The sequence below is a fragment of the Myxine glutinosa genome, chromosome 3 (assembly GCF_964187855.1).
Source record: "Myxine glutinosa chromosome 3, kmMyxGlut1.1, whole genome shotgun sequence".
Classification (NCBI taxonomy): domain Eukaryota; kingdom Metazoa; phylum Chordata; class Myxini; order Myxiniformes; family Myxinidae; genus Myxine; species Myxine glutinosa.
The window spans coordinates 60,855,601-60,875,848 of record NC_136263.1 but is presented as its reverse complement, the minus strand read 5'-3'; the positions used below and the strand labels follow the sequence as shown (position 1 = coordinate 60,875,848).

Genomic DNA, 20,248 nt, shown 5'->3' with positions numbered 1-20,248 from the left:
GTAAAGAATATAAAGTTGAAGAGGAAGAAGCAGATACACAGGGCAAACCTTAAACACTCTTAATTAACACGCCCAGGACAGAACAAACACACTTACACGAGAGGATGGGATGGCAGGGATGGCAGGGATGGCAGGGATGGTAGGAAGGAAGAGAAGGGTCCAGGCCGATGATAGGCGTCGAGGTTCGGGCAGGTGGTTCAGCGTTGAGGTCCGGCTCCAGGGTCACGCTCCACTCCGGTCCACGTTTCAGTTCGCGGCCAAACCCGGCAGGCAGCGCGGTGAATATTGTCGCGGTAGCGGACCGACCCTCTCTCTCTCTTCGACTTGCCTCTGGTAGCTCGACTCTGTCACTCTCCTTCGGTCCGACTTTGTAAGTAGTCCGCGGCCACTCTTATATTGGCCGCCCGCGTATCAAGCCGCCTGCCTTTTGGAAACGCCCACCGGTGAGCTTGCCTCGGCCCTGATTGGTCGCGAGCGCTCACCATTGTTCGCCCCTTGATGGTGCGTTGAGGGGCCATGCCTTCGTTCCTGGCGCTCTGAGGACTCCTCCCCCTTCTTCTCCAACTCGGCCACGTGGCTTATGGCGGCTTGCGGGATTGAAAACCATCGCACCGCTGTTGAAAGGAACTTTGGGGCCTACTGTTATTTAATTAATACAACGCAGATTCAACTATTGGAAACAGATCCTTAACTGAAACATAGACTAATGAAATAACTAGAGAGGTTTCTAAGGTGTCCTATGTGTTGTACATGGCCTAACTAGGGTGCAACCTTTACAAAGGGGGATATTTACAAGAATTATTATTTTACAAAGTGAAGGTTCTAAAAACTGTAACAATATCAATGTGGTATTCCAGAGCTGCATTGCTTTCTCGATCAGTTTGATTATTTGTGGATTGATTTTGTATATTTGCATGTATTTTATCATCCACGAATGTGGGACACTGTCAAAAGCTTTTATAGTCTAACCAGGTGGTGGACAATTTAGTTCTTCGCATTTTACAATTTTCAAGTATGGCCTTGTTCAGTAGTCGGTGATCATTTGTTCCATAACAACCTCTCTTACATCCCTTTTGTTCTGCCTCTAAACCTCCTTGCTGTGTTTGATGATGGTACATCATTTCTGTGATGATTCCTGTCTGCAGTTTGTATGTGGTTGGTGGGAATGTTATTGGCTGGTATTTGTGGGGAAGCTGGGTTTCCTCCGATTTGGGGATGAGAAGGGTATTCCCTTCTTTGAGCCACTCATCCACTGCCTTTTCCTCTTGGATCAGTTTGTTAAATGTCCTGGTGTAGTGATTGTGAAGAGCATCAAGTTGTTTTAGCCAGAAAATTGGAATTCCATCTCGGCCTGGGCTTTTGAAGTTTTTATAATTTTCTCTTCATCTATAATTTCAATGGAGGCACTTCCTCGAGATGTTGCTTCTTCTTTTCCAAGCTTGGGGTCCATTCTGCTTTCATGTTATGTTCTTTATGATCCTCAAAAATTATTTTCCAGAATTTTTCCAGTTTTTCTTTTCAGGCGGAGTTGACACATTCTGCTTTTCTTTCCCCCAATTCACAGTAAAATCTCTTTGGGTTACTTTCAAACATGTGGTTTTGTTTTCTCCTATTGTTTCCTTCTTCATAGGTTTTATCCTCCTTGCTATCATTTCTATTTTGAGTTTGTTTTCAGCACCCAATCACTCGAGGTCTTTGTCTTTGATTTTGTGTTTGTTTTTTATTCTTTGGATTCTCTTTTTTAGTTTTGGGTGTATGTTTCCTTTCCTGTACTGTTGTATTTGCCCTACTTTCTTTCCGCAGTTTCTCTCTTTGTGTCTCTAATCTCTGTCTCCAAGGTGGAATTTGGTTTCTATTTGTATGGCCTGGTTTTTTCTTTTTCTGGTGTTGTTTGCCCGTTACATTTTCTTGAATGAATAGTGTCGCTGCGAAACACACAACATTGATTTCCTTCAAGGTGGATGATTTTGAAATAATTTTTGTAATTAAATGGTTTGTTCATCTCACTAAGATTTTTGTCCATTTATTATTTTTTATGCGGTTTTTTTTATTTATTATTTTTTATGCGATGAAGTTTTGGTCTTTCTCTGAGTTTTATCAATTTCATCTCTTGTATTTTGTTGGCTAACTCTTCTTCCAGCCTATGCTGCTCTTCATCATCTTCACCATCCTCCTCTCCCTCATTCTGCTGCTCTCCCTTGTCTTTCTGCCCATCACCATCTGCCTTTTCCACTCTATTCCCCTTCGTTTGTGCCTGAGTAATCTGGTCTTTTTCTCTGAAACGATCTTGCCTCTCTTTGAAGGGGACACTGTCATTCTTTCCTTTTGCCACACACTTTCTTCGTGGCCTTTGGTTTGGCTCGATGTCGGGGTTTGGTCCCCCATCGATTTGCACAGTCAAAACTTTCTCTCATACCATCTCGGCCAAAGTCCTCCTCTCTCTGTCTTCACCTTCAAGTGAGCACTTTGCTCCCCTCACTCTAATCTCTCTTGCCACTTGTTGCCTTGCCCTAGATGTAATCTCTTATATTCTATCTTTATCTAGATATCTTTTAATTGTTGTAAAGATCTTCTCAATTTTATTAAGGGGGGAATAATCATGTCTCTTCGCAAGGTGATGTTTTTCCTCGCTTGAGAAGGTGCAGTCATTATTTTTTACAGTGCACTTTCCTGCTGCTTAGAGTGGCCGCACAGACATAGGGTTTCCCCTATAGGAGGCCTGTGACTCTTTGCTTGAGATATTTTTCTTTTTTTTATCAACACAAGATTATCCGTCATTTTCCTGTGCCCCGTCTTCCTTCATCACCTACTCCCGTTATACTGAAGCCCCACCCCTTTCCCCCCGTGACCTACTGTGCAGCTCGACCAAGAGTCTGGAATGTGCATGAGTTACACCGCATTGCATTCCGCTCGCTTTACTCTCACCTTAATTGCCAGGACTTACGTCTGCCATCAGGGTTGATACCCCGGAATTTCTCGGCACCTCGATCAACATATTACCATGGTCCACCTCGCAGTGCCGCCATGACCCACCCATCACAGAGCCATGCACATTACATGTCATTCCCCGTCTCCACATCCCAGTGGGTACCTTAGCCATGACCCCGCAACTCCTATACCCCTTCATACCTTCACATCTGGCATCCGGATTTTCCCGTGGCTTATCGGAGCCACGTCTGTTCACATAGTGTCGTCTCAATCTATCAAACCTAGTGTTGGCGGTGCTTCACGTGCATTCACGTTCACTTCTCCATTCACAGCCCCTCCCATCTCAATTCAAACCTTCGCTTCTGGCATCCGGAGTTTTCCTTGGTTCATTGGAGACACGTCTGTTCACAAACCACCTTCTCAAACTATCAGACCTGGTGCTAGCAATGCTTTGCGTGCATTCACGTTTCCTTCTCCACTCACAATCCCTCCCCTTCTCAACGCCGACGCCCTCCCCCTCTCCGCTGAAGACCCCTCCCCTCCAGGTCCTCCAAATATCCTGCGCAAGAGTCCAGGTCTGTACGCAATTCACACGGCAGTGTACCTTGTTTTTCGGCAGTTCGGCCCGCCTCGCATCACCGATTCAAATGGCAACAGACCACCTTCGTCTCTCTTGATGTCTGCTTTTCCCTCTGTTCGCCGCAATGGCATAGGCTCACAAACTACCTGAGGTCCCGGCAGTCATGTCGGTAACTCAGTCCGCCTTGCAACATCATTCAAAGGCCGCAAGCCGAGGCCGATTCATAGACCGGAGACTGATTTTCGCTTTGCGATCCCACTCGGGCGCACGCTCCACGACTCGTGCTCGTACTCGTGCATCCTCTCTCAATGATTCTCTCATCTGTCACCAAGACCGAAGTCCACAGATATCCTTCAGCAGTTGTGCGTGGGGGAACTGACGAGAGAGCTGGTGAGGCAAGCCGCTCGCATCTCAATGCCATTTTGTGTTTGTCTTGCACCAGGATCACATCACCCACCATCTTCCATTTCCAACTCTTTTGGTGTATCATGGTCGAAAATCTTCTTCTCTTCATACTTGAACCAGAGTGATTGTTGAGGAACATTCTGGCTTTGGCAGTAATATTCTTTCAGCTTCTTCAGCTGCGTTGTCATTCTCACTTTGACGTGAAGCTCCCAACTGTCCTGTCCAGACACTCTCAAAGTGATGAATACTTCGTCTTCCTTCTTCACTGCATCTGAGTCAAGCTTGCTCACCTGCTCATACATCCCTGTAGCTTACAGCCTCCGTAGGCTTCCATATGGCGCACGGTGCTCGTTCCCCCGATCCACACAGCCGAGCTTGTGTCAAAAGACCATACACAGCTCCACAAGGCCCAGGTGTGCGTGCGTGCGTGCGTGCATGTGTGTGGGCTTGAGCATGTGCTTTTTCGAATTATATACATATGTCTAAACATTTTGAGGAAAGTATGGGGGGATGGGGAGAAAGGAGTAGTAGGGATGAGGGAATGTGCGGTATGGGTACACATTAAATTATTGGCAAAGTGCAGCTTCTGAGCTATTGTCAGTGTAAAAATTTGCAAGCTTGATGCTCACAGCTAATTTTCATCCACTCTACCACCTATCAAACACCTCGCCTCCCTTTCAATATATTGTTGCGGTTTTGTGGTTTTATAATAAAGGTTAATTTCCCCTCCTAGTTAGTTACACTACAACATATAGCCTCGTTTAAGCTCAGTTATTTCTTAGTAAATGTAAGCGGACCTTTCCTGTTAGTTTTGCGTTGAGTAGGATAATGAGAATTAGGTCCCCTTACGATGCCTCGATGCTTTTGGTTTTGGCGCGAAATGCCACGAGGCAGGCCTGACCAAGTCGACCAAGGCCGAAGGAAGGCGGAGGAGGAGCCAACGGTAAGCGCGAGCCGCCAATCAGGGCTCGAGGGGAGTGACTTACCACTGCGGCAAAAGGCGGGGTTTGGAACATTCGATTCAGGCTAGGACGGGGCCATATAACCCTGTGCCCAGAGCCCCCCCCCCCCCCGCGTGAGAATACGCGAGTTCTCAGTTGAGCTGGAGTCAGATCCCCGAGGAGTCAGAGAGCCAGAGCAGTTCGGGTGAGAAGAGTTACGAATCTGAGTTGTGAGGGTACGCGTGTGAGATTGCGTTGTGTCGAGTCATATTGGAGGAACTGAATAACTCCGTGTATACGAACTTTGCCCTGCTCCCCGCGCTCTGCGCAGTATTAATCGCGCTGTAAAGACGACCCGCGCCGGGCCACAGACGCGTGTATTTTCTTCTGCCTGCCTTTGCCGATATACGCGCCGCGAGGATTTTCCCGCCTGCCTGCCTTCGCCGGGATACGTGCTGTGACCGCCAGAGGGCCACGCCGGGTGAGCTGTTCTTGGAGCAACCGAAGCAGGCGCGTTCGGCGCGCGAATATTCTTCCTCCATCTCCCTGTGTGTGTAAGTGGGCCCATTGTCTGGGAAAATAAGTAAGACTGATTAAGACTGCCCTGTGTCTCTTCTTCGACCAAATCATTGTAAATAGTTAAATAAATCTGTTCTTCCTTCTGATTCGACCGTCTTGTGTTTTCCATCATTGGCTTAGCATGGTACGAATTAGATCGCTCTAATCGGGTTCAATACCAAGGTAACAGCACGGGTCACGTGGTACGCCATCCGCTCGGGTGTACTCCATTACGCATGGTTCATGCGAGACTCGATCCCCGCTGCCGCTGCGGCGTGGGTACTCAAGGTACGTGCAAAATTGTCCTGAGACCCTTTTCCACGTCTGCCCGGAAGTGGCGACTCAGTCTCGCGGTTCGAAGACCCAAGGAGAAAAAGGGGCTTAATCTCCCCTTTGTAAGGGAACGGGCTTCGGAAAACCGCAACAATATCATGTGGTTCCCAAAAATATATCCTTTTTCTGCTTGGCTTAAGGCTCATGAAATAGCTTCCACTAATGTAAAAAAGAAAGAAAGCAGGACTTCAGAGTTGGGCCTATTGGTGTATGAGGGGCATTCAGGAGGGTTTCTAGCTTGACAGAAAACACAATTTGCTTTTTACTGTTGATCTTTCAACATACTGCCCCTCAAGTTAAATACACTGGGTTCAGCGTTGTTGCATGTGGTGTTATCATTCCCATTTTGGAGAAGACCTCCAGAAGCTCTTCAACCACTGGTTCAACATCATCATCATCATCATCATCATCATCATCGTTGTTGTCGTCGTCATGATCATTCATGCTTTTCCTCAAACTTTGACCATAGATAGAAATCTTAGTGAGCCAAATATGATGAATAGGTTTGATGGGAAATTTGTTCAAATCCTCATTTGCTCGCTCGAGTCACTGCAACATGGGCTGTGTTAGGTGATGCATTGTCCTCGAGAAGCAGGATGTAACTTGACTTGCCAAACTGCTTGTTCCTGATTGTTTATCACAAGTGCCACAATTCATCCGCATGGTGCTCTACATTGCCTCAACTTGTCTCTGAGAGGATTGTTCATCTCGCCCTCGGATTGGCATCAACAACCTTCCTTGAAAGGAAAATTATTCTCTTGAACTAGGTCTGCCCCTTTATCTATTAACTTGGCTAAGGTGAAACATGTATTTTTGTAGTGGCAACCAAGGCTAAGTGCCATTTGGGTACAATATTCTATTATGCTATGAATTTCCTAAATTCCTAATATTGGCTTCCTGGAGACTGGGCTTTTGTAGTAGAATATGTCTCTCTCCACTTTGGCATTGGGCACCAGCATCTCAACTTTTATGCTGGAATGCTGTGGGATCAAAAAGCCCATTGTATCATTGATACGAGTAAAGATTATGCCATATCTCGGGGCTTGTTCTTCTCCCACTAAAGAAAGATTGGCGGCTGCTTTTTATTCCACTGGCTTTTAAGTGGACTTTTCCCAACCATAATTTCCTTAATCTGCCACTCCTTGACTGTATGCTCTCTGGGCTTAGTGTCGACCTTCTTTATTTTGTTCCTCTTTTCTCTCATCTGTGGAACATTCTTGAGATATCTTATCATCTTGGAGCAGTTTTTCAAAGTAGTCACATCATCATCGTCATCATTATACAGGGTCCGTCAGGGAGGTGTGACGATTTTCAGAAAACTCGTACACAGTTATTTTTAGTCGAATTTCAATTTTTTTATTTTTTAAAGACTACTTATATAATGCCATGTAATACACTGTAACAAAGACATTTAAAAAATGTAATTCATGTTTGAAAAATGACATCATCTAAATGGCGGCCGTTCTTGTCCAAGCATTCTTGCAGACGCGTGGAAAAGTTCCAGCATTTCTCAGCACAGCAGCATCCCTCAGCAGTTCCAGCATTCTTTCTGCGAACGTAAACCGCCGTACGAAATCATTCTGCTGCAGTTCTTGAACCACCATGATTTTGTACGCGTGATAATGAAGGTCCAAGTGCAAAATTCGACGAACTGATCTGTCTGACATCCGTAGAGCGCGAGCGTGCCGTACCGCTGACCGACGAGGGCTGGCCTCCACAGCTTGTCGAACCCTTTCGATGTTTTCCGGGGTCCTAACGGTTCGATCACCTCCCCGAGCTGCTCCCGGCCTCACAGATCCAGTTGTCCTGAAGTTTTTTTACTCACTTCAATATTGTGTTTCGAGACGGAACGGCGCCACGTCGACCAACATTGAAGTGAGTACGAAATCTGCGCTGTGTAAGCACCACCGAACTACCCGTTTGAATAAACGTCTCAACAACAAAGACGCGATGTTCAATCGTCCACAGCTCCATGGCTACTGAAATGGCGCCTAACAACGAGTAACCAACAGCCATCACGCATGCGCTGGACCCCCCACTTGCATTGTTATACCCAATTCAAACATGAATTACATTTTTAAAATGTCTTTGTTACAGTGTATTAAATGGCATTGTATATGTAGTCTTTTTTAAAAACAAAAATTGAAATTCGACTAAAAATAACTGTGCGAGTTTTCTGAAAATCGTCACACCTCCCTGACGGACCCTGTACTAATAATCATCATCATCATCATCTAATTTCACTTTCCCCTGCTTATCCATGATCTGTTTATCCGGTGTAGATCTAGGATGTCTGCCAGTTCCCCACCACCCCAATGAAACCTCGTCACCTTTTCTCCATTTTGGTTTCTTGCTCTTCCATGAAGTTCAGTCTAAAACAAACCAAAAAAAAAGCAACTGCAAAATGAGAAAACCTAGAAGTCAAAGGTTTTGATAAATACAGAATGGCAATATCTATTGATTGTTTCCTAACATATGATCTAAAGTTTCAGTTTGAAAGGGATTGTAAAATGCACATATGAATTGTTGCAATGTTATTATAAACCAAAGGAAATTGATGATAAATACTTGACTCTGTTCAGGTAGATTATACTTCGGGTTAGGTTTGGTGCAACTGATTTAATTTACATGTGGAAGCGGGAATCTGTGGAACCCATCACATTGACTCTACAAAAGCACTCGTAACCGATGCAGTTACCCTAGCATTGTTACTGGGTATGCAGGTTTGTGGGGTTGCATTTTCATGCCTATCGGAGCTGCGCAGGCATGTGGTGCTACATGGCGCGGAGCGAGAATACCACTGCCCACACTGCACTCATCGCTCATCTAACTCCTCTGACCTCAAACGACACATCGTCTCGATCCACACCCGAAATTTCCCCCATCGATGTCAGGTGACACTGACTCCCATCACTTTCGCCTAACCTTCTCCTTTTCACATTCACAAGTTTATGTTAGTGAGTTTTATTCTGTAGCAAGGGATGTAGAACCTCTATGTAACTGGATTTGGCACATAAGACTCATAATGGACTCAAAGTCCTGTTGCTACACTGAGATGAAGCTGACTCGTGACATCAACAACATGTGACAGACGAGCGTTACCTTGCAATTGTTGAGGTGTAATTGATCGTTTGTCTTCAAATATATGATGGTTGTTCTTTGTAGCCAAAGACGGTCATTCACATGTGACATATGAACAGCAGGGGAACATGAATTTGTTTATAGTGTAGGAGCTGCTGCCGCCCAGACAACACCACACACTGAGATAGCAAGCAGTGTAACCTCCTGTCCAGTGATATCCAAGAAGACAAAACAACTTTCAAGCTGTAGTTTTAGGCAGGAAATTGTATTTTTTTTTAAGGCTGCTAGCAATACCTCATCTCCCTTTTACGAAAGACACATTTAACATACACCAACAACCATGTGATGGCTGATTGGTCCTCCGGCTTAATGTCCTTCCGATGGACAGCACACACACCGATGCTTCGCATGCATGCGAAAAATCAAGGTGACAGCTTATAACCCGGTCGAGATTCAAAAGCAGGCGAGGCAACTTAAAGGCGTGTGTGCATGACTCTCGGCTATCCTGCCAGCCCACCTTAAAATAAGTCGTCATCAAGCACTTGCTTTTATATTAATTGCATTTCTATAACATAAAATAGAAAATGGTATGAAGGAACTATTGGTTCAACTGTGACCAAAACATTGAAATACAAACGTTTAACCGTTTTCGAATGCAATTTATTTTTGAATATTAATGTAAAAACGTTTTTCAAATGAAATTGCAATTTGAGTTTAATGACGTTTTTTTAATGTAAAGAAACCAATTAATCTTTTCTTTTCAAACTTCAATTCAACAAAAGAACCTGTTCCATAACATTCCCACTTCTGGTAGAATTAATTTGTCTTTAACAATTGAAAGGATTCATGTACACACCTCGATTACAACCACCAGTTTTCAATTCATTATGTCCAGCGATTCAGGAGCACATGCATACCAGTCACAGACATTTCTCAAAAAATGAAAATTTCAGGAAAAACGAATTTCAAAGTAGTTTTTCGATTCATATTCAAAATATACCATTCAATTGAAATAAAATTGATCCTTGATCATAAACTGATGTTTATTGACAGATAGACAGACAAAGTTAACCAATTGCTTTTCGCTTCGCATGTGCGGGGTAAACTAAATCTATTCTGCTGATCTAGTAATAAAGTAGAACGGCACTGGATAGAGCACATACCTTCGCCAGGCTGATCAGTTTACGTTTTGTATCCCACTGATTGGCTGGATCTGCATTCAGACCTTAACCAAAATCGAATCTGCTTGTTTTTGTCACCGACCTAACTCGCCCATCAAGTTTTGTCATAGCCTAACCATAACATTTTAAAATATCATGCTATATATAGTTTTTGTCGCTGTCTCTCAATGGTGAAGAATCACTTGATAAATAAATAAATAAACTCTCGTATCCGGATCTTCACCAAAATCGAATCAATTCATCTGTGCTGCACATGCAACCTGTCCACCAAGTTTCGTCTGAATCCATTCATAACTTTTTGAGATATCCTGCTCAGACAGAGACACGTTAAAACGACCTCCGTCACCTTCGGTGGTGGAGGTAACAAGCAAGAGCAGATCCGGGGTATCAACTGGTGACAAATCAGGAGTAGTTTATCATTCATCGTGCAGTGACTGGGACCAATTCTGCATTGGTGAAACTGGAAAGAATACAAAGGCTAGATGAACATGACAGAGCAATTAAGCTTGGGAAGGTGACAGAGTCGGCCACAGCGCATCATTGCCTGCAATCTGACCACAAATTTGACTTGGATGTGACCCATGTTCTAGACATGACGATCAACAAACGAGTCGTCAATTCGAGAAACATGGCACGACAAGAGCCAAGAGGGTGGTCTAACTAAGTAGACTGTGGACATACCCACACAATAAACTCAACACCTCTGATACGCATGTCAAAACTGATGGTGCAAACAGCTGGGCAAGATGAGCAGAAAACAACGCTCGATCCCCAACACCACGCCCACGCATGTACAACATCCAACGGAAACTCCACCAATCACGCAACCTACAAATCCCTAAGTCCAACCCGGACATGAACCCAGCCATGTTCCTGCCCTAGAAACACAAAAACGAGGACCACACACTCACTCACCCATACAGCCTACACGTACAATACCAGATCACAAGTAAATAATAAAAAGAGAAGAGCAGGCCATGAATGATGCAATTGGCATTTGTTGCTTAAGATTTGGCAAAATGAAAACACTCCTCAATTGAACTCTCACTCTGGCACGTGAGCAGAACCAAATTACAACACCTCGGGAATAAGAGCCGATACATGCCGAGGCTTGGGGTCTATTGGCCTGAGGAAGCTCGCTATTGCTTGTTTATTATTATATTAGCAGAGTAGATCTTGTTACTTTGTAGTTGGACATGTCTTTTTCCTTTATAATGTTTTATAATGTATAATCCCCACCTCCCCAATCTATCATATATCTTTACTAACAGGAGTATCCGGCATTGCCGGGGAGAGGGGGGAGTGGGCAGGAGAGGAAGGGTGAGGAAGGGAGTAGGGGGAGAGGAATGAAAGGTGAGGGGAGATGGAGGGGAAAGATATACTACATACACATCTTTTAGAGGGGTGGGGGAGGGGGGCTTTGACAGGCCCCTCCGTTTTGGGGTAGAGGGGGGAAGGGAAGGAAGAAAAATGTACCCATGCAAAGAGTGCTTTAACCTCAGTGTTGCCCAGGTAAAAAGGAAATTATAATACCCTCTGCCACCATCACCAGGTGGCGCTACACGGTACACATTTACATAAAGAATTTACGCCCCACTCCCGGTCCCCCACACCCCTGCACATGAGGCCACAGCCACATAGCCTATGTTACTCCCCCCCCCCCCCCACCCCGCCCCCACAAAGTTGTATTTGTATTTGTACCCCGAGCAAAGTATATCAGCGTTTATAGCTGGTGTACCTGGTGTTGCTCAAGCGAAAAAGAAACATTGACATATTTGAAATGAGGGAAAATATAATGGAAAAGCAATTGCATCCAAATCTGAATCCATCACAAATGTCAAATCATCATTTTACCTTTTCGTTGAATATATGCTGCTGAATGTTTATTTCCGAGTTCAGTATGATAAAGAAGAAGCTTTACCGCCAACTTCGACTGCTTCCAGTCATTTATTTGTGTTCAAATGTCTGGTAATTGTTTTGTATTTATTTATGCGAATGGGTACTTGCATATAACTGTCATTAATTAAAAAGGCTTAGACACTGGATCGAATTTTTTTAAATCCAATAAAACGAACTTTTTATTTTGTCCAAAGCACTCCAAAGCACTCCAAAGCACTCACTGATGAACCTCTGAAAGTTTGACAAAGATCCGTTTGCCATATCTGAGAAAAATGGCAACACAGAGACAGACAGACCAACGGCTCTCTTATATAGTAGATATATATATATATTTGTGTACAAAGTTGAAGCTCGTGTAAGAGCTAACAAATAAAACACGTAAAAACAGAAACAGAAACGCACATAAAACATATAATAAAGGAAGCGGGAGACAAGAGGGGGAGAGAGAGGGAAGCATAACAACAGTAGAGAAAAGGGACATCTGGAGATCTGTGGAAGGGAGAGGGCTGGGGCGGGGTACACGGTATAAAACAAATGGACACTACTAGGACTTTCAGGAAAGAAAACGGAATTTGAAAAGGTAGATTTGGGGTGAATTAGCGGGGGTAGAAAAGATCAAGGTTTTGGATGGGGGAAGATAAGAGATGGTGGTGAACAGCTGTTTTAGAAGAACTAGAGGGAGGAATGGAATTGAAGAGAGGGTGGGAGTTTGTTCCAGAGGCGGGAGAAAAGAGGAATGAAAGAGTGAAGGTGAGCAGAGAGCCGAGATTTCGGCAGTTTAACCATCAGAGGGTTGCTGGCAGATCTTGTGCGACCTGTAGGAATATTTGGGGGACAGAGCACAGAGAGAGCTGGGGGTGCAATGCCGGAGAGGAGTCTGTAGAAGACAGAAAGACCAGCTTCCTGCCTGCGGTGAGGGAGAGAAAGGCCCTCAGAATCAGCTTCACCTTGGGAGATACCAAGGAATATAAAAGCCTTGGTTTCAACAGCGTGAAGCCGAGCTAGGTGTGAGGCAGGAGCACCGGCCCATAGGGGAGAACAGTATTCCATTGAGCTGCGGATGAAAGCCTTGTATGTGGTGAGGAGCTCAGGTGTGCCGAGGAAGGACTTCGCACGACGGAGGATGCCCAGTCGGCGACTGGCTTTGGAGGCCAGCTTGGAAATGTGGTTTTCCCAAGAAAGATCATGGCAGATAGTGAGACCCAAAATCTTGAGCGACAGAACTTCTTGGAGAGGATTGTTGAGAAAGTAGATGGGAGGGTTGTCCAGTCGATCTTTTCGGAGAGACATAGTAAGAGTGTGAGATTTGTCAGGATTGAAAGACATGTTCCACTTGTTTGACCAGTCTGTGATTTTGTCCAGGTCTTCAGAGAGTGAGGAGGCAGCAGACTGCCGATCTGAGGGATGAGGAATGGAGCGGCAGAGAGTGGAGTCATCAGCAAAGAGATAGAGAGGATTTTCGAGAGAGTCAGAGAGATCATTGATGAAGACCAGAAAAAGCACGGGGCCCAGAACACTGCCTTGGGGAACTCCAGCCTGAACAGGAAGAGGAGATGAGAGAAACCCATTCAGGGCCACACGTTGACGACGACTAGAGAGGAAGTCCGCCAGCCATGCGTGGAGATTTCCATGGATACCAAAGGAGGAGAGTTTGGTGAGCAGAGCGGGGTGCCAGACCGTGTCGAAGGCACGTGATATGTCGAGGGAGACAGCTCTAATTTCCTGTTTGGCATTGAGGACCTCCATCCATTGTTGAGACAGCAGAAGCAGCATGTCCAGAGTAGAGTGACCTGGTCTGAAACCAAATTGATGATCAGAGATCAAGCCATTGGAGAAGAGGAAAGATTTCATATCCGAAGCAATGATGGATTCCATGACTTTGCTGATAATTGGGAGAAGACTGATTGGTCTGTAGTTGCTAGGATCTGTTTTTGCACCTTTTTTGTGCAAAGCGGTGATGTTGGCTGATTTCCAAGCAGATGGCAGTTGACCTTGAGCAAAAGAGAGGGTGAAGAGAACAGAGAGAGGGTGAGATAGAGCAGCAGAGCAGGATTTTAGGACCCGTGGGCTGATGCCGTCGGGTCCAGTTGCAGAATCAGAGTCGAGGGTTGACAGAAACTTTTCCACCTTGTCAGGAGGAAAGGACACGGAGTCCAGGAGCAGCAGGGTACGACTGGGTATGGTGGGTACAGAGAGGGATGGGTTTGGGACACAAGATTTAGAGGCAAACACAGAGTTGAGGCATTCAGCTTTTTCACGTGCGGAGTCAGCTGTGTAGCCGTTTGAGGTAAGGGAGGGGATGGAGGGGGAACAAACACCAGAAACGGATTTGACCAGATGCCACCAGGATTTGGAAGAGGGAGACAGATAAGAGAGTTCGGTCTTGAGAACGGAGAGATATTGTTTCCTGGCTCTCCTGAGGGTGGACACACACTTGTTTCGGGCTTTGTGAAAGGAAATGAGATTTCCTTCCGTTGGATTTGCTTTCCAGGAGACGAAGGCAAGTTGTTTCTGGGCAACAGCCTCACCACAAGATTCCGTGTACCATGGACGGGAGGAAGGGTATGACAACTGAAGACGAGATGGGATAAATCTGTGCATGAGAGAGAGCAATTTACTTTGGAAGAATTCCCAGGATGAGTTGATGTCAGAGGTGGTAGAGATGGGAGACCAGTCCAGATGATTGATGGCTGCTTGAAGACCGTGCCAGTTGGCCTGAGTGAAATGCCAGACTCGTCGACGCTGAGCAGGCTCCCTGAGGATGGTCAGAGAGATGTCCACTTTAACAAGGACATGATCAGATGATCCGATCGGAGCAGAAGAAGAGCAGCAGACATTTTCAGGGAAGTTAGTCATAACCAAGTCCAGAAGAGAAGATGTTCCGTTGACTGAGATCCGGGTCGGGAAATTGACAGATTGTGTCAGTCCCAGTGAGTCGCAGAAGTCCTTTGCTGAGGAGCCATGGCTGGTGAGAGAGGTACCCACACCCAGCCAACTGGCATGATGACAGTTGAAATCACCACATATGAGGAAGAGAGAGTTGGGATGAGTAGATAGAAGTTGGTCCATATCATCAGACAGCGAGATGTAGATGGAGTCATCACTGTTTGGTGGACGGTACAACACACATATGAACAAGAGGTGGGAGCGAAGGGGAAGCCGTAGCCAGAGGTATTCCTGGGGGTGAGGTGGAGAGAGTGCAGTGCAGGGCGAGTGAGGAAGAGAGTTTTTGATAAAGATAGCAACCCCGCCTCCAGGACGAGGCTCAGGTCTATCATACCGGAGGAGGGAGTAGCCCGGGAGAGATACTATAGAATCAGAGACATCATAAAGGAGGAAAGTTTCTGTTAAGCAGATCACGTCTGGTTTGACAGAAGCAACCTGTATGGAGAGATCAGTTAAGTTTGAACGAAGGCCCCGGATGTTTGAGGTCCATACCGTTAATGAAGAGGAAGGGGGAGCATCAGATACAGAACAGGGGGGAGGAGGGGTAGGGTAAGATGTGGAAGAGGTGGAAGAGGTAGGGAGAGCTGTTGAAGGTGTGTCAGAGATTTCAGAATAGCTCGGAGAAAGGGAAGGATGGGGCGGACAAAAGGTTTGATGGTGATTGGGTGAGCCACAATGAGGTGTTATTTGAGGAGGGGGAAGAGCGAGGCAGAAGGTTGGGGGAGATGGAGGTGAGAGTTTGAAGGGGGAAGAAGCGGGGAGGACGCTTTGAGGAGGGGGAGTGAGAGGGGGGAAATTGAGAAGCAATGAGGGTGGGGGGATTTGAAGGGGAGGGGTGAGGGGGAAGTTTGGGAGGGAAGGGGCAAGGGGAGGGATTTGAAGGGGATGGGATATGGGGGAGATTTGGAGGGGAGGGGTGAGGCAGGAGTCTAGGAGGGGAGGGGCAAGGGGGCGTCTTGGCGGGGAGGGGTGAGGGGGTCGTTTAGGAGGGAGGGGGCAAGGGGGGAGATTTGAAAGGGATGGGTGATGGGGAAGATTTGGAGGGGAGGGGTGATGGGGAAGATTTGGAGGGGAGGGGTTATGGGGAAGATTTGGAGGGGAGGGGTGAGATTGGATTTTTGAAAGTGTACGATTTATGGGAAACGAACATTTATTGCAAAATGAGTTGCTTGTGACCTTCGAGTTAAAAATACGTTTAAGGACGCTGGATGGAGGATGGAGTGCAGGAGAGTTTAGGGAATGTAGAAAAAAGGCACTATAGGAGATGGATATTTTTTTTGGGATGAATTGATTTGGTGAGCAAGTCGAAAGCAGCCTTTTAAAGAAGAAGAAGAAAAAGGTGTTATAAAATATGACGGAATACATAACTTGAGGGGAAAGTGTAAACATTGAAGGTTAATGGGTGAAAACTATCTGGGGAAATGGGGGAGAAACACGTGGCCGAAGAACGAACGAACGAATAAGAATGAATAAACGAATGATAACAGAGAAGGAAAATGTTTTTTTTTTTTTTTTTTTTTTGAGTTGAGATTTACACAAGGAAGTAGGCTATGGGTGAAAAGACTGGGAATACAGAGAACGAAAGTTATTGGATCACAAAAGACGGACCGCTGAGAGAAAAACAAAGCCTCAAGGTTGTACAGTGCACACTGTACAAGGCCTCAAGACACGACACGGCAAACAGACGATCAATTTATGAAAGATAAACACCGAGAAACAACCAAAGTTGCACACAATAACTTCACACACCGAAAGATAAATACAGTTTCGACAAAATACAATTGTGAACAGACTTAACTTCGAAAAACGTGGAGACCGTGTGGAGCTTCGAAAATCCCTGCCGCCGTCTCCGAGATCTCGCGAGATCAATATCTCGCGAGATATTGACTATAACGTGAGAGGAAATCCACGAGCCATGCTTGGAGATTTGCAAGGATACCATAGGAGGAGAGGTTGGTGAGCAGAGCGGGGTGCTAGACCGTATTGAAGGCACATGATATGTCAAGGGAGACGGCTCTGATTTCCTGTTTGGCATTGAGGACCTCCATCTATTGTTGAGACAGCAGAAGCAGCATGTCCAGAGTCGAGAGATCTTGTCTGAATCCAAACGGATGATCTGAGATCAGACCATTGCGATTTAATGTCAGAGGATTTAATATCAGATGAGGAAGGATTTAATATCAGAAGCCATGATGGATTCCATGACCTTGCTGATTATTGGGAGCAAGCTGATTGGTCTGTCATTGCTGGGATCTGTTTTTGCACCGGTTTTGAGTAAAGCGGTAATGTTGGCTGATTTCCAAGCAGATGGTAGATGACCTTGAGCAAAAGTGAGGGTGAAGAGAACAGAGAGAGGTTGAGATAGAGCGGCAGAGCAGGATTTTAGGACCCGTGGGCTGATGCCATCTGGTCCAGTTGCAGAATCTGAGTCGAGGTTTGACAGAAACTTCGCTACCTTGTCAGGAGAGAACGACTCAGAGTCCAGGAGCAGCTGGGTATGATTTTTAGGCAAACACAGTGTTGAGGCATTTGGCTTTTCACGTGCAGTTTCAGCTGTGTAGACGTTTGAGATAAGGGAGGGGATGGAAGGGGAACAAACCCCAGAAACAGATTTGACCAGACGCCACCAGGATTTGGAGGAGGGAGACAGGTTTAAGAGTTCAGCTTTGAGAGTAGAGAGATAGTTTCCTGGCTCTCTTGAGGGTAGACACACACTTGTTCCAAGCTTTGTGGAAAGAACTGAGATTGCTGTCAGTTGGATTTGCCTTCCACGAGGTGAAGAAATTTGTTTCAGGGCAACTGCCTCACCACAAGATTAAGTGTGCCATGGATGGGAGGAAGGGCATGACAACTGAAGACGAGATGGGATAAATCTGTGCATGAGAGAGAGAGCAGTTTATTTTGGAAGAATTCCCAGGATGAGTTGATGTCAGAGGTAGTAGAGATGGGAGACCAGTCCAGATGATTGATGGCTGCTTGAAGACCGTGCCAGTCGGCCTGAGTGAAATGCCAGACTCGTCGACGCTGTGGAGGCTCTCTGAGAATGGCCAGAGAGATATCCACTTTAACAAGCACATGATCAGAAGAACCAATTGGAGCAGAAGAAGAGCAGCAGACATTTGCAGGGAAGTTAGTCATAACCAAGTCTAGAAGAGAAGATGCTCCTTTAACTGAGATCCGGGTCGGGAAATTGACAGATTGTGTCAGTTCCAATGAGTCGCAGAAGTCCTTTGCTGAGGTGCCATGACTGGTGAGAGAGGAACCCACACCCAGCCAGCTGGCAGGATGACAATTGAAGTCACCACATGTACGGAAGAGAAAGTTGGGATGAGTGGATAGAAGTTGGTCCTCGTTGTCAGACGGTGAGATGTAAATGGAGTCATCACTATTTGGTGGATGGTACAACACACATATGAACAAACATATGAACAAAAGGTGCGAGAGGAGGGGAAGCTGTAGCCAGAGGTACTCCTCGGGGTGTGGTGGAGAGAGGGCAGTGTAGGGAGAGTGAGGAAGAAAGTTTTTGATAAAGAGAGCAGCAACTCAACCACCAGGATATGTCTCGGGTCTATCATACCGAAGGAGGAAGTAACCAGGGAGAGATACGAAGGAGTTTGAGACGTCTTGAAGGAGGAAAGTTTCTGTTTAGCAGATGAAGTCTGGTTTGTCAAAAGCAACTTGTATGGAGAGATCAGTCAGGTTTGAGTGAATGCCCCGGATGTTTGAGGTCCATACCGTCAAGGAAGAGGGATGGGGAGCATTGGATACTCGAGAGGGGAGGGGTAGGGTAAGATGAGGGAGGAGAGGGGGAGGTAAGGGGAGCTGTTTAGAGTGTGTTGGAGATTGCAGAAGAGCTAGGAGAAGGGAGGATGAGGAGGATAAAAGGCTAGATGGTGATGGGATGAGGAGGACAAAAGGCTAGATGGTGATAGGATGAGGCACAGTGAGTTGAAGCTTGAGGGGGCAGAGCGAAGGAGAATATTGGAGGAGGTGGAGGAATGAGTTCGAAGACAGAGGAAGTGGGAGGAGGCAGCTTTGTGGAGGAGGGGTGATGTAGAAGTTTTGAATTGAAAGGGAGCGGTGATGGGGGAAATTTCAAGGGGAGGGGTGAGGTGTGAGTTTTGAAGGGGAGGGGTAGAGGGAAGGTAGTGATGGAATGGGGGTCGGAGGAAGTCGAGGGAGGGGACATGGAGTGGGACGTGGGTGTGTTTGACAAAATGAACGATTAATTAAATACAAACATTGCAAGTTGGGGTTCTTGAAATTTCCAAGTCGGATATATGGTTGAAAACGTTAGAGGAGGGGTGATATAAAGGCAAATTTCAAGAATGTAGAAAGGAAGAGCTGTATGTGTTGGTATGGTTGAAGGATTTATTTGAAAACAAAATTTTGAAGAGGAAAAACAAGAGCGAATTATAATACAGGGAGGTGTGACGATTTTCAGAAAACTCGTACACAGTTATTTTTAGTCGAATTTCAATTTTTATTTTTTTAAAGACTACATATATAATGCCATGTAATACACTGTAACAGACATTTAAAAAATGTAATTCATGTTTGAAAAATGACATCATCTAAATGGCGGCCGTTCTTGTCCAAGCATTCTTGCAGACGTGCAGAAAAGTTCCAGCATTTCTCAGCACAGCAGCATCCCTCAGCAGTTCCAGCATTCTTTCTGCGAACGTAAACCGCCGTACGAAATCATTCTGCTGCAGTTCTTGAACCACCATGATTTTGTACGCGTGATAATGAAGGTCAAAGTGCAAAATTCGACGAACTGATCTGTCTGACATCCGTAGAGCGCGAGCGTGCCGTACCGCTGACCGACGAGGGCTGGCCTCCACAGCTTGTCGAACCATTTCGATGTTTTCCGGGGTCCTAACGATTCGATCACCTCCCCGAGCTGCTCCCGGCCTCACAGATCCAGTTGTCCTGAAGTTTTTTACCCACTTCAATATTGTGTTTCGAGACGGAACGGCGCCACGTCGACCAACATTGAAGTGAGTACGAAATCTGCGCTGTGTAAGCACCACCGAACTACCCGTTTGAATAAACGTCTCAACAACAAAGACGCGATGTTCAATCGTCCACAGCTCCATGGCTACTGAAATGGCACCTAACGAGTAACCAACAGCCATCACGCATGCGCTGGACCCCCCACTTGCATTGTTATACCCAATTCAAACATGAATTACATTTTTAAAATGTCTTTGTTACAGTGTATTAAATGGCATTATATATGTAGTCTTTAAAAAAAAAAAAATTGAAATTTGACTAAAAATAACTGTACGAGTTTTCTGAAAATCGTCACACCTCCCAGCCGGACCCTGTAGAATAGAGAATTCAACACGGGAGAAAAAGGAAATTGAAACATTTTAAATGGCATTGTGAAGACG

General features: G+C 45.7%; 1 protein-coding gene across 1 annotated transcript in view; it reads left to right on the top strand.

Moving 5' to 3' along the window:
• The window catches only part of LOC144891313 (zinc finger Y-chromosomal protein 1-like), a 64,226-nt gene that overhangs the window by 26,951 nt on the left and 17,027 nt on the right, over positions 1 to 20,248 (top strand). The window contains exon 7 of the mRNA XM_078774078.1: positions 8,469 to 8,639. Within this exon, the coding sequence (XP_078630204.1) occupies positions 8,469 to 8,639 (171 nt within the window). The remainder of the gene's footprint in view (positions 1 to 8,468; positions 8,640 to 20,248) is intronic.